The 12,625-nt window shown below is 33.2% G+C and overlaps 1 protein-coding gene across 2 annotated transcripts; it reads left to right on the forward strand.

Moving 5' to 3' along the window:
• The first annotated feature begins 2,120 nt into the window (after positions 1-2,120).
• On the forward strand, positions 2,121-6,090 carry LOC107642864 (nucleolar/coiled-body phosphoprotein). 2 transcript variants are annotated; one of them, XM_016346362.3, is made up of 7 exons: positions 2,121-2,601; positions 3,282-3,346; positions 4,053-4,096; positions 4,232-4,848; positions 5,062-5,151; positions 5,224-5,285; positions 5,745-6,090. In XM_016346362.3, exons 1-7 carry the CDS (start codon positions 2,395-2,397, stop codon positions 5,848-5,850), a joined length of 1,191 nt encoding a protein of 396 aa, XP_016201848.1. In that variant the 5' UTR covers positions 2,121-2,394; the 3' UTR covers positions 5,851-6,090. The 2 variants fall into 2 exon arrangements, with proteins under 2 accessions (XP_016201848.1, XP_016201856.1); XM_016346370.3 differs by having other exon boundaries at positions 2,146-2,601; positions 4,235-4,848.
• The last annotated feature ends 6,535 nt before the right edge of the window (positions 6,091-12,625 follow it).

The raw sequence follows: 12,625 nt of genomic DNA on the forward strand, positions 1-12,625 counted from the left end.
GGCCAGGCAAGTGTGAGGGCCATTGTACCGTTTGACCTCCCAAATGCCCTTGCGCTTCCGGAGACTGAGTCGAATCAACCATGTGCACCCATTCCCAAACTCGGAACACTTGCCCACATACCGGTGGTGATCGGACTCCACCACCTTGTACTGTACCCCTCGCCGGATGCTGTAAGTCTTCACACTTAACAGGGCCTCATCTTTATCCTGGAATTGCTGACCAACCTGGAACTCTGTGAGACCAGCATTCCCTTCCGCATCTCTAGCTCCGAATCCAACAGGGTGCCCTAGCGCACCCTCATGCGTCATGGCGTCCAGGTCCAGCGAAGAAAAATATGGTGGATACTGCTGTGTGCCAGAGCTAGAACCACCGCTAGCCAATGCAGGCCCAGCCGCTAGAACCTCGTCCCCGCTATCATCCTCAATCGTTTCGGGCTCAACGTCGTCCTCATCAGGATCACCCAATTCTCCGTCTCCGACGCCAACCGGTGGAACGCCGTGTAAAGCGTTTGGCAGAACATCAAAGGATCCTACCTCGTCGCGGACGCCGTCATTCAAATCAACAGCAAATGACGGAGAGGCGACAAGTTGAGCCGCTGGCTCGTAAACTGGGACGGAGGAAGAAGCCACAGCAGCCATCGAACTGGAGCCAGCTGCCGTGGCTACATTGGCGGTATTCCGGTTCGAACCCCCTGAGCTGGATACCACATCAACCAGCTTTGCCAGCAACTCTGGTGTGCGGACCTCCGGAAACTGCCTCCGACAAAGAAACATGACTTGGAGGTCCTCATCACTACCAATCGTGAGACAATCATACTTCACCGTATCGTGCAGGATCGTGACTGGAATGCGATAGAAAAACTTCTTAATCCGCTTCGCACCTTCCAGGCCAAGTTTCATCAGCACAGCTCTAACCAGGTCATCATAGCTTGTCGTTCGATTCACCACAATATAGAGAGGATTCTTATCTGTAAACTTCACCCCGGACCGAGTTTTCCTCTTGATGGATCCTCTGTGGTGTACCAAAACAGCAAAACTCTCCTCCTCACTAGCCATCTTACGTCCTCTAATGAGAGCAAATCACGTTTACAGCGTTTATATAGAGCTCTGACTCCTACTAATTCGAACTAACCTGGTTCGAACCATGATACATGTAATTCGAACCAGGCTTGTTCGAATTACTACAATCAACCTCTCTTTGGTTCGAACTAACCTGGTTCGAACCATGATACATGTAATTCGAACCAGCCTGGTTCGAATTACTACAACCAACCTATCTCCCCATAATTCGAACCAACCCGGTTCGAATTACATGCTCTCCTGGTTCGAACCTAGCCGGTTCGAATTATTCAAATTTTTCCAGTAGTAGTTCGAACCAAGATGGTTCGAATTACTAGCTAATAGAGTTCGAACCTTGGTGGTTCGATTTATATAAAAATGCCTCTTGGCTTATTGCTGAAACAAATTTCTGTTTGGCGTATTTTGGTTAAACTTTTCTGCATGTGGCTTAATATGGTTTTTTGCCCAAATATTAATGCCATAATTTTTTATGGGTTAAAACTTAAATAGGGGTGTTCATGGATCGGATCCGATTCGTATATCTGCGGTGTTTATCCGAATCCGATACGAAAATTGCATATATGGATCCGATCCACAAAACTATCGGATCAGATCAGACCCGTACACTAATCAGATCGGATTGCGGATTTTGTGTTGATATCCGCATATTCGCGTATCCGCAAAAATAAAGAAATAAATAAGTAAATATTCTTTTTATGTTTTATTTCAACGAATAATTATCATATATGTTGTATTATTTTAATTTATTATTTAAAAAAAAATATGTTTAATATTATTTTAGGAGTAAACATATTTAAAAAATAGTAAAAATGAATTTTATTGATATTTTTTTAATAAAAATAAGCTTTTAAAAATATTTTTGAGTTTTGCGGATATATCCGATATCCGATCCGATCCACAAATGTGTGGATCGAATCCAAACTTAAAAACTGCGGATATTAGATCCGATCCGATTCGATGATTTTAGTGCGGATCGGATCGAAATTTTGGCGATCCGATCCTATCCGCGTTCAGCCTACTTAAAAAGTTTAAAAGATCTCTTATAAACCTATTTAAATGGATGCTAAGTCACAAAGATAATTTTTTAAATAGGGGTCAAATAAAAAATAACATATTTTACTGGGCAAAAAACTTAATTAACATAAAAGGTCAAGAATGTAAACTTGTAAATATAGCCATGGCGTTAAGAAACCCTAATTGTGAGTCAACTAAAACCCTTGTTTCATTCAGGACCTGCAAGGTTTCGTTCAGCTTCGTTTCGTTGCGAAGGTAGCAACTGAAGTCAGAGCTGAAGAGGAAGAAACTCTTCGCCGCATGCCTGCAACTCCATCTGCCAACAAAAAAGACGCTTTTACCCTCCTCGCTTTCACTCCCCGCCAAGTACTTCTCTTAACCAATCAAACCATGAAGCAATCCTCTTCCAACTTCAAGCTTCTTCTTCACCACTCCATTGCTCGTTACTTGGAGCGCAGTTCCTTCTCCAAAACCCTAAAAAAGTTTCGCAAAGAGGCCCAAATCGAGGTGGGTAATTAATTCCCTATTGTGCCTTTTTCTTTTTACCTTCAGAATTTCCCATGTTACAAGTTCGAACCGGAATCTTAACCTGCTTCACAGGTTTCACTTATTTATTTAGCTACTTGTGATTCGTAGTTGTACAATAATCCTATTATCATGCTTATCTATAGTCCTAAGTTGTGATTTTGATGCAACAACTTAGCAGGATTACTTTATGAGGAATGCTAGGGGACCATCAATTTTGGTGTTTTGTAACTATCAATTGGCCATCAATAGTGTTTTTAATGGTGTGAGATTACATCTAATGGTGGGAGATCACTCATTTTTGTTTTGATGGCTAAGTGCTGGCCGTAAAACACAAAAGTTGCTGGCCCCTAGACTTTTTCTTACTTTATAATGGTGTTGTACCTTGTAATGCTCATTGAAATCCAATGTTTTTTTTTTTTTTTTAAATTGAGAAGAAAAGCTTCTTGCTTGGATGGCAAGTTTGCTTTTATCAGTTATATTTGTTTGTCGATAGCAGAATGTGTGCCGTGTGCTGTGATATCACATTATAGAATGAAATTCTTCAATATCCTGCTGTATATGTTCTTATGCTTATAACTGTTGAATAACAGATTGACGAGACACTGGCTTTTTTTTTTTCTTTCTGTTGTTTGATACTGTTGCTCCTGCTTGTAATGCAGAAAGATAATGTGGAGGATATGTCGATTGATTTAGAAGAAATGTGCCTCAAGTATTTGGAGATACGGTAAGGCTTGAACCATAGGCTTTGTGTTGTTACAATGCCCATTTGCTCCAAGCTGTGTAGACTGTGGATAGATATTTTATTTATGTAATTCTTTTTCTTGGATCAGAAGTATATTTCAAAAAGAGGAGACTCCAATTTGATATTCTCTAATTATAGGTACTCTTGTTGAAGCATATTTTAACTGTGGTTTTGCTACATTCTTAAAAGATCTGGGTGTTTGTTGTGGCTTTAAGATTTTAAGAATATAATTGCCAAATAGCTTATGTTTAAACTTCAAGAGTTGTGTCAGTATATCTACTGCAATCTTATAACGTATAGTGTTGTCATCAATAAAGCATTTTTGCATTTCGTCATGGAAATCAATGGCTTGTATTTCGCATAATTTTTATTATTATTGTAGTTTTCAACATATATAATGAGTAATGTAACGCCCTCGCTAGCAGAAGCTAGCAAAAAACCCTTCTTATTTTCCAAGTTTGAAGGACACTGCATTACCCGTCAAATGGTGCATTTCAGAACTATGCATCAGCGGGACAATAACAATGGTAATTACTAATCAACATGGTTCTAATAATGGGAAAAGCCAATAACATTATTTAATTGTCCACCAGTTATTCTCTGCACGAGTTATGTTTTGGGTCTGTAAATGTCTTTCTTCTATGCGGTGATTAAGATTTTCTGTTTTACTTTTTTCATCTCTTTCCAGTGATAAAGATGCCAAGTCAAATATCCAAGATCAAAAAGATCAAGGTATTCTTCAAAATCATCAAATTCTTCTCTTTTGTCATGGCTATTTTCTCTTTCTTCCTCGATACTTGCACCGTGTATCTCTGTTTTTTCCGGGGCCTGCCAACTAAAATCTCTATGTTTGATTTTCTACCACAGCAGTTAATGGCACACAATCTGGAAACAAAGAGGGTAAATCCAAGGACAAGAAGAAAAAGAAAAACAAGTTAGATTCTGAGTCTCTTGCTAGTTTAGAAGATAACCAAGTGGAGTTGCAAACTAAGGTTACAGAACAGAAGGGAAAGGATGAAATATCTGCAGATGACAAAATTGTTGATGGTGCTGAGGCAGAGAAGAAATCCAAGGATAAAAAGAAAAAGAAAAAGAAGGAAAATAGTCAAGCGGATGCAGTAGAGGAGACTGGAGGTTGCAATGGAACTGTTTCAAAAAAGGATAATTCTAAAGCATCAAATAGAGAAGTGATGGATGAGGAGAAGAAAGATACAAAGAAAAGAAAAAGACCAACTTCTGAAGAAAATGGTCAACAGGTTGCAGACAAAAAGGCAGCTGAGGAACCCAAACGTAGAAAAGTAGAAAACTTGGATGAATCTAAGGGAGGAGAGAAGCTAGCAGAAACAAGTGTAGACCTTGGAAATGACTCAAATTCCAGTCAAGAAAATGTTGCAAACGGGCACACTAATGGGCAGCTTGAGAGTGCTGGAGGGAAATCTTCGGCACAGAAATCTCAGAAGAAACAACAGATGGAATCAGCTGAGGTATGTTATAACTAATAGTTGTGCCTGAATATATTTATTTGGTTAATAGGTGGCACTTTGAAATCTCACTAGTCACTATTGAGTCACTCACAATTATTTCTTCTCACAAATAAGCTTTTTATGAAATTAACCTTTTGATTTAAGATTCCAATTTCATTGTGGTTGCTAAGATTTGATTTTCCTTGAAATTCTTGTCTACGCAACTGTATGCAGACATCTGCAAAGAAAGCATTTCAACGAGTACAGGTAGATAAGGTGCAGTTTGCTGATGAGAGGCTTCAGGATAACTCCTATTGGGCAAAGGTGTGTTCAATTTCCCATGCATTGTTGTGATTCTTTTCTGGGTCGCACGGTCTAACAAATTTGTTATTGCAGTCCGGTGCCGAGGTGGGTTATGGGGCCAAAGCAGAGGAAATCCTTGGCCAAGTTAGAGGAAGGTCTGTTACTTTATGTGGTAGTAGAAACAATTTTTCTTTCCATCTTTTGCATTTGTCTGAAATTATGTTTCATGCATCTGTAATTAACAGTTTTTCTAATTTCTTTTTCATTTGTTTTAAAACTACAAATTTATTCGTGCATTTGGTTGCATTTTTACTTTCAATGGAAAATCTGCTGTTTGGATTTGGATCCTCTAAGTTTGAATTTCACTTTAGAGAGTAAAGTGTGATCTTCTACCCTTGAATAGTTTCTCTTTCATATTTATTATTGGTCCCACCTATGAAATCAATGGTGAAAGATCACACTTTACTCTCTAAAATGAAATTCAAACTTTAGAGGATTCAAATCCTTGCTGTTTTATGGGTATTCTTTCAAGTTTGGATTTGTAGCTTCCATGCATTTGTAGGCATCACTTTTTGCTAGCATTTTACGAGATCTAATTCTTTTTATCCTTACAGGGATTTCCGTCATGAGAAGACCAAGAAGAAACGTGGATCTTACAGGGGAGGACAGATTGATTTACAATCCCACTCCGTAAAGTTCAATTATTCCGATGAAGAATAACGTTGAAGCATCCATTTTTTTGGGGTCTTTGGAGAAGGAAAAATCCCTTTGATGTTGCTAGTGCAGCATTATGTTAAAACTGGCGTTGCCATGATAATTTTGTTTAATTATATTTATATGTGCTGAAACGATGTTTTCTCAGGTGGACAAATTGTTGTGTCAACCAGACAACCATTAAGCATTGACTTTTGAAGTTTAACATATTTAAATGTTGCATTTAGTAAAACAAAAGTTCATTCATAATTAATTTGTTCTGGGCTGGATGATTGTTTTTACTCCGAGCTGAGGGATTGTGGAAGTGTCATGGAAGTTGGTTTAGGCTTGCAGATTGTGAAACAGGGATCTCGTCTTCACCCAAAAATGCCTTTTTCTTCTTTCGCGAGATTATGTCGATGAAAAATATGGGCTATGAACTGAGGTCTGGCCCAATGGAGCGCAATGGAAAATTACACAAAGAAACCCCTATTCTCTGTTCGATTACAATTATAAAGCTTTCAAAGGTTCCAGTTGACCCGTCCAAAAACAAAAAGGCTCCAGTTGTGTAAAAAAAAAAAAGGGTTCCAGTTGAATTATAGACTTTGTCTACAAATTCTATAAGGTCCAAATGATGAACCATGCAACACACTTAGCTCAAGTGGCATTAGTTCCTCCTTCTTATTAAGAGGTCTTGGGTTCAAACCTCATGTAGTGCAAACTTGAGCAAAAAGGAGGATATCATGTGTGTGTGGGTGTGGTGTGTGTGAGTGTGTAACCTAGGATTGGAGGTTGTCCAATCCATCGACCAAAAAAAAAAAAAAAAAAAAAGGCTATCAAGTAACCGAAATTCCCTTATAAACATCCGGCTAAATGGCTAATGTTCTTGATACTAATTTTCTCAATATTAATAAAAGAGTAAAGTGATAATTAGATTTTTGAAAATTTTGATCTTAGCCTAATTAGTTTCGATTTTTTATGATAGCAAATGATAAACACGCGATGTCTTTTTTCTATCAATTCATCATGTAAAGCTTAATGGTGGTGCTTATATGTACCATTTACCTGCTATGACGTGTTTATTTATAAAATATTGTCACACAAATAATAATTTTTGAAGTAAAATTTCACTTGTTTTGGTAGGATTTATGATAGATAGATAGATAACAATTGATAAAGGTTGTATGAAAATTCAAAAGATAATAAATAAGTGAAAACTCTAGGTGCAATAAACTTCACGTGAAGTTAATAGTTGAGAGACGTTAAATGATTTGATTGATTTGACTAAATTTTCATCTAACGATTCTTAGTTATCAACTTCAGATGAAGTTGACTGCACCTGAGTTTTCACCTAATAAATATTTCACGGTGGAAATTCAGGTGCAGTCGACTTCACGTGAAGTTGATAGTTGAGAGCTGTTAGATGAAAATTTAGTCAAATCAGTCAAATCATCTAACGGCTCTCAGCTATCAACTTCACGTGAATTCAACTGCACCTGAGTTTTCACCATATTTCACTGTTCAACATTACATCGTTTTTATGCTTATGTGACCGAGCACCACTGTAAATAACGAAATACATAGACAATTTTATTTCGTTTCATACTATCCATTAACAAAAAAAATACATATTCACCGTTTGTTATCGTAAAGGATCTAATTGATATTTTTTTCGAAGACTAATTAGTCCAAAAACAAAATTCTCAGAAATCTAATTTGCCACTTTACTCTCAATAAAATGTTCGAAAGTACCACAGTAGTGTTCATGATCCCTGTCCCCTACATATACTATGATCTGAAAATGACATCTTACATTTAAAAGCGGTTACATCCACCGACACACGGATTCCATGTATTTGGGTTTTCAGACGATGACGGTGGTTTGCCGACGAAGTCGAACCGTCATTAACGGAACAAGATCATAGTACATAGTATTGCCGACCACCCTCCATGCAACTAACTACTTTCCCAACTCATTGACTCAGTAGATTCCTGTCTTATTATGTCTCAAGTTTCATAAACCTTTTTCTTGTTTTCTACGGCATTCATTTAATATAGTCGTATATATAGTTCGAGCATTAATCACGTTCAAACTTAAAAACTCACCTATCTTAAATTCATGCAAGGACAATTGAATCAAAAAAAGAAACTTATAAAGTTGATGCCTACTACTAAGTTAACGAGAGAGACAGCATTTTATTTAAAGTGAATTTTATGATGCCTATAATTTGGTGTCTAATTTTTGTTTATCTTACTTTTTATGACAACTTTTGAATATTTAATAATTATTTATTTTTATACTTTTAAAATTAAATATTAATTTTTAATCCTTTTTAGTAAGTTAGACAAACACTTTTAGATATCATAGCAATCACCTTATTTAAAGTCTTTTGCGTTATAATTGTTATTGGTTGTTAGTGGAGGAAAGTGGAGGGAAGGTAAACAAATTCTACGTACTATACTTTTAATCTTTATTAGATACTTCCCAATCCTATATAAATTAATAAATAAAGACCAATAATAAAGTACAAACAGAAAAAAAAAAGACTTGGAGGAGTACACTAATTAAGTAATTATTCTGCAATGCGGATTAATATTATTCTATTTATATATGAATCTATCAATAACTTTTACTAAAATTTCTCTAACTTCTTTAAAAATAAAGTGTTTACTTTTGTTTTTTTTTTTTTTTTTATTTTCTCTTTCTCAATGTACAATGTTTTTTTTTTTATCATCATAGTCACTTTGCTATCATTCTTGAACAATAAAAAATATAGATAAATACTACCATTAAAATTTTACAATTATCTTTATATGAATATATTTTTTTTTTACTATTAAATAATAAATTATAAGATTTAATTTTGATATATTATAAAAATATTATTTTTTTTAAAAAAATATGACTAAATAAATAGAATATACTTTTAACACAAAAATCTTTATAAAAAGATATTTTTAGCATCTTTGAATAGGTATAAAAAATATATATATCAAGAACTCAAAGTAAACAATCATTTATATACTATTTTAATTTTTTACTTGATTTACTATTTTATTTCTTTTTTTACTTTTTATTATTAGTTTGGCATTTCTTAATATGCGAATGACACAAGGATGAATAAATAGATAAAAAAAAAGTAAAAATATGTCATTGCTGTTCCCCTTATGCCTTCTAGCTATATTGACTCTTTTTGTCTATATATCATTTTGAAATCAAATTTATTAAAGATGGTGTTGTCTCCTCCGATAAATCCTCGTGCTCTTGAACAATCCAAAGCATAACCAAAAAGTTTAAAGGAGATGCTACATTAATAATTTATTTTTTCATAGTAATAAAAAATATCAACTAATAATATAATGAGATATGACAATGTGTTCTCATATTAGTAATAATAAAATTTAATTTATCTGACAATCACAATATACACAGAATATCTAACGAGTAAAGTATTGTTTTTGTCCCTAACGTTTGGGTAAATCCTATTTGTATCCTCTAACGTTTAAATCGTCCTATTTGTATCCCTAACGTTTGTAAAAGTGATTCAATGTTATCCTGCCGTCAATTACACATCATGAGCGCTTTAGTTTGAGTTTTAAAAATCTCTTCTTAAAGTTAGAATACAAATGTCTGGGATAGAATCGATGATCTACTCCAAAAAATAGCTCATCAAATGTTGAAACTAATTCCTATAACATTTACATAATTCACTTTTCTAGGGACATAATTGAATCTAAACACAAATAGTGGGTATAATATTAAAATCGAATACATTCAAGTGAGATCTAATTGAGAATGAATATATCAAAGTGAAAATAATTGAAAAATATAATCTAATTTGTTAATATAATTGATAGTAAGATAACATTGAATCACTTTTATAAACGTTAAAGATACAAATAGGACGATTTAAACGTTAGGAACACAAATATGATTTATCCCAAACGTTAGAGACAAAAACAATACTTTACTCATATCTAATAATGTATTGTCATATTAGTAACTAATTTTAAAATTAGCACTTAAAAATTATATAAAACACAAGAATTTGAGTTATATTTTTTGTTTGTGTCACAGATTATAAGAGAAGATATTTATATACTAATGATGAGCCTTATACTTTCCCTTAAAAAAAAATTGGTATAACATTATTGAGGGGGACTACGTACTTATATATATAACCAAACAAAATTTTCATTTGCATTGGCACATTATCAAGTATAGGATTTATCTGATGAACAAATTAATAATTATACACATGCATGTTACTTAGAAGCAAGGTATCAATAATAGAGTATAGGAAAGAAGGGCCATTGAAAATTTCCCAGAAGTTTCGTGCTGTGTCGTTTCAACTTCGTGTTGTATGACGTTGACCCAAGATAAAAGACTCTACTGGTGTCTTATTAATTATAACAATATGAATATTATTGCTTAATCAGATTAATCAGAACACTAGTTGTTAATTGAGAATCGTTAAATAATTTAATATATTTAATTAAATTATTATTTTACAAATTTCGACTAACAATTTTACGTAAAAATAAATACACGTGAATTTTCACTCTAGAATAAATCAACAACAAATTAAAAGCATGCATTCTTATTCTGAATAAACTTAACCTGGACGAAAAGAACAAATTAAACAAGAAGTTGATGATACGTATGCACTTTGCATTGGGTTCTTTTAAAGCGCGTTTGGTTCGTTGTTGTTATCTCTGATCTTTTATGTTTTTATATATATTATATTCTGGATTCAGATTCTGTGGGGCGGTAACTATGGTAGTTAGTTTTTCTTTTTTCATCTACTGTGTTTTATTTCATAACATCAACAATCTTGTTTCTACGTCAAAAGTACTTTAATTAACTACTACTATCACTTCATTTTTATATGAATCTTCTTTTTCATTATTTACATTGAATATGTAACTTTTTTTTTTATAGTTTATCCTTTTTTTTTTAAGACATTTATACGATAAATTTGTAAAACCAATAAAAAAAAAGAGAGATACACTTAAAAAAAAAAAACCTTAGATTATGTCAAATTTTTTTGATGTATTTTTTATTTTGTGCCATGAATTTTAGAGGTTCTTCTTACTAAATTAAAAAAATACTTAGTATAAGAAATCTAAACTATGTTAGCTTAATGGTTGTAAGCTTAGTTAGAAATTTGTATGTTTTTTGATAGAACCAAGAAGAATTTTAGAGGATCAGTGAATGTAATTTTTCTAAAATTATTATAGTAAAAATTTTACTATTATTGTGGTAGAAACTGAATATATGTCACATTATACTAAGTGGCTGAATTTAAATATATGGTGGTGTTAATTTTTTTTTTCTGTTTTTAGGAGACTAACTATAATATAAGCCAATTTAATTAATTTTTTTATTTTTAATTTTAAAATTTAAAAAATTAAGATAGTGAAAAATTATATTTTTTTTTCTTTTGTAATAGACCTGTTTTTCAATTTGTTAATTTAAATTGACTACGGTCTTAATTGGTTTTCTAACAGAATCCCAAAATAAATTATCTCTTGCCTAATCATGTTAACAGACTCTAAAATAACTAAGTTTTAAATATGTTTTTGGTGACTCATTATAAAAAAAATGTCCTAACTAGATTTAACCTTTTATTCTTTATGTTATTAAAAATTTTCATCGGCTATTAAATCAGTCATGCTTATAAAATTTATATTAAAATATAAAAAAATATATATAATAATTTATTTGATAGTTAATTTTGTATGTACAAATAATATTTTTATTTTAAATTATGCATGAATATTCAAAAGTTAGATAATTCTAGCTAATAGTGATTCAGAAGCCAAATGAACCACAAGGAAACTATATATATATATATATATATTAGAAACCGATCAAACCGTGTGTCTTGTTGATCATCACACACCAAAGAGATCAGAACTTGCTTGCTTGTACACAGAGCAAAGAGTATTCTGTTACTTTCTCATAGTAGTGTGCAGTGGAAATTAAAGAAAAATGAAATAAATAAAAGAGTAAAGTATCGTTTTTGTCCCTAACGTTTGGGGTAAATTCTATTTGTGTCCTTAACGTTTAAATCGTCCTATTTGTATCCCTAACGTTTGTAAAAGTGATTCAATGTTATCCTGCCGTTAATTACACATGATGAGTGTTTTAGTTTGAGTTTTGAAAATCTCTTCTTGAAGTTAGAATACAAATGTCTGAGATAGAATCGATGATCTACTCCGAAAAATAGCTCATCAAATGTTGAAACTAATTCCTACAATATTTACATAATTCACTTTTTTAGAGACATAATTGAATCTAAACACAAATAATGGGTATAATATTAAAATTGAACACATCCAAGTGAGACCTAATTGAGAATGAATACATCCAAGTGAAAATAAAAAATATAATCTGATTTGTTAGTATAATTGATAGTAGGATAACATTGAATCACTTTTATAAACGTTAAGAATACAAATAGGACGATTTAAACGTTAGAGATTGGAAGGGAAGGTGGCAACGAGGCTGTCTGGGAACAATTGAGAGTCGTAGCATTTTGCAAGGAGAGTTGTTTGCTATTTGGAGAGGCTTTCTTTTAGCATGGGACTCGGGACAAAGAGACATTATATGTGAGACAGACTGTGTGGAGGCTTTTACTATTGTCAATAATTTACAAGATTGCTCTGGGTTTATTGATCCTTTGGTGTTAAAAATCCGAGATATCATGTCTTGGAAATGGCGTGCTGATCTTCGGTTGATCTTGAGAGATGCAAATACAGTAGCAGACATCATGGCAAAGACTGCAATGAGGAATAT

Source organism: Arachis ipaensis, chromosome B1, assembly GCF_059453495.1.
Source record: "Arachis ipaensis isolate K30076 ecotype BB chromosome B1, ASM5945349v1, whole genome shotgun sequence".
Classification (NCBI taxonomy): Eukaryota; Viridiplantae; Streptophyta; class Magnoliopsida; order Fabales; family Fabaceae; genus Arachis; species Arachis ipaensis.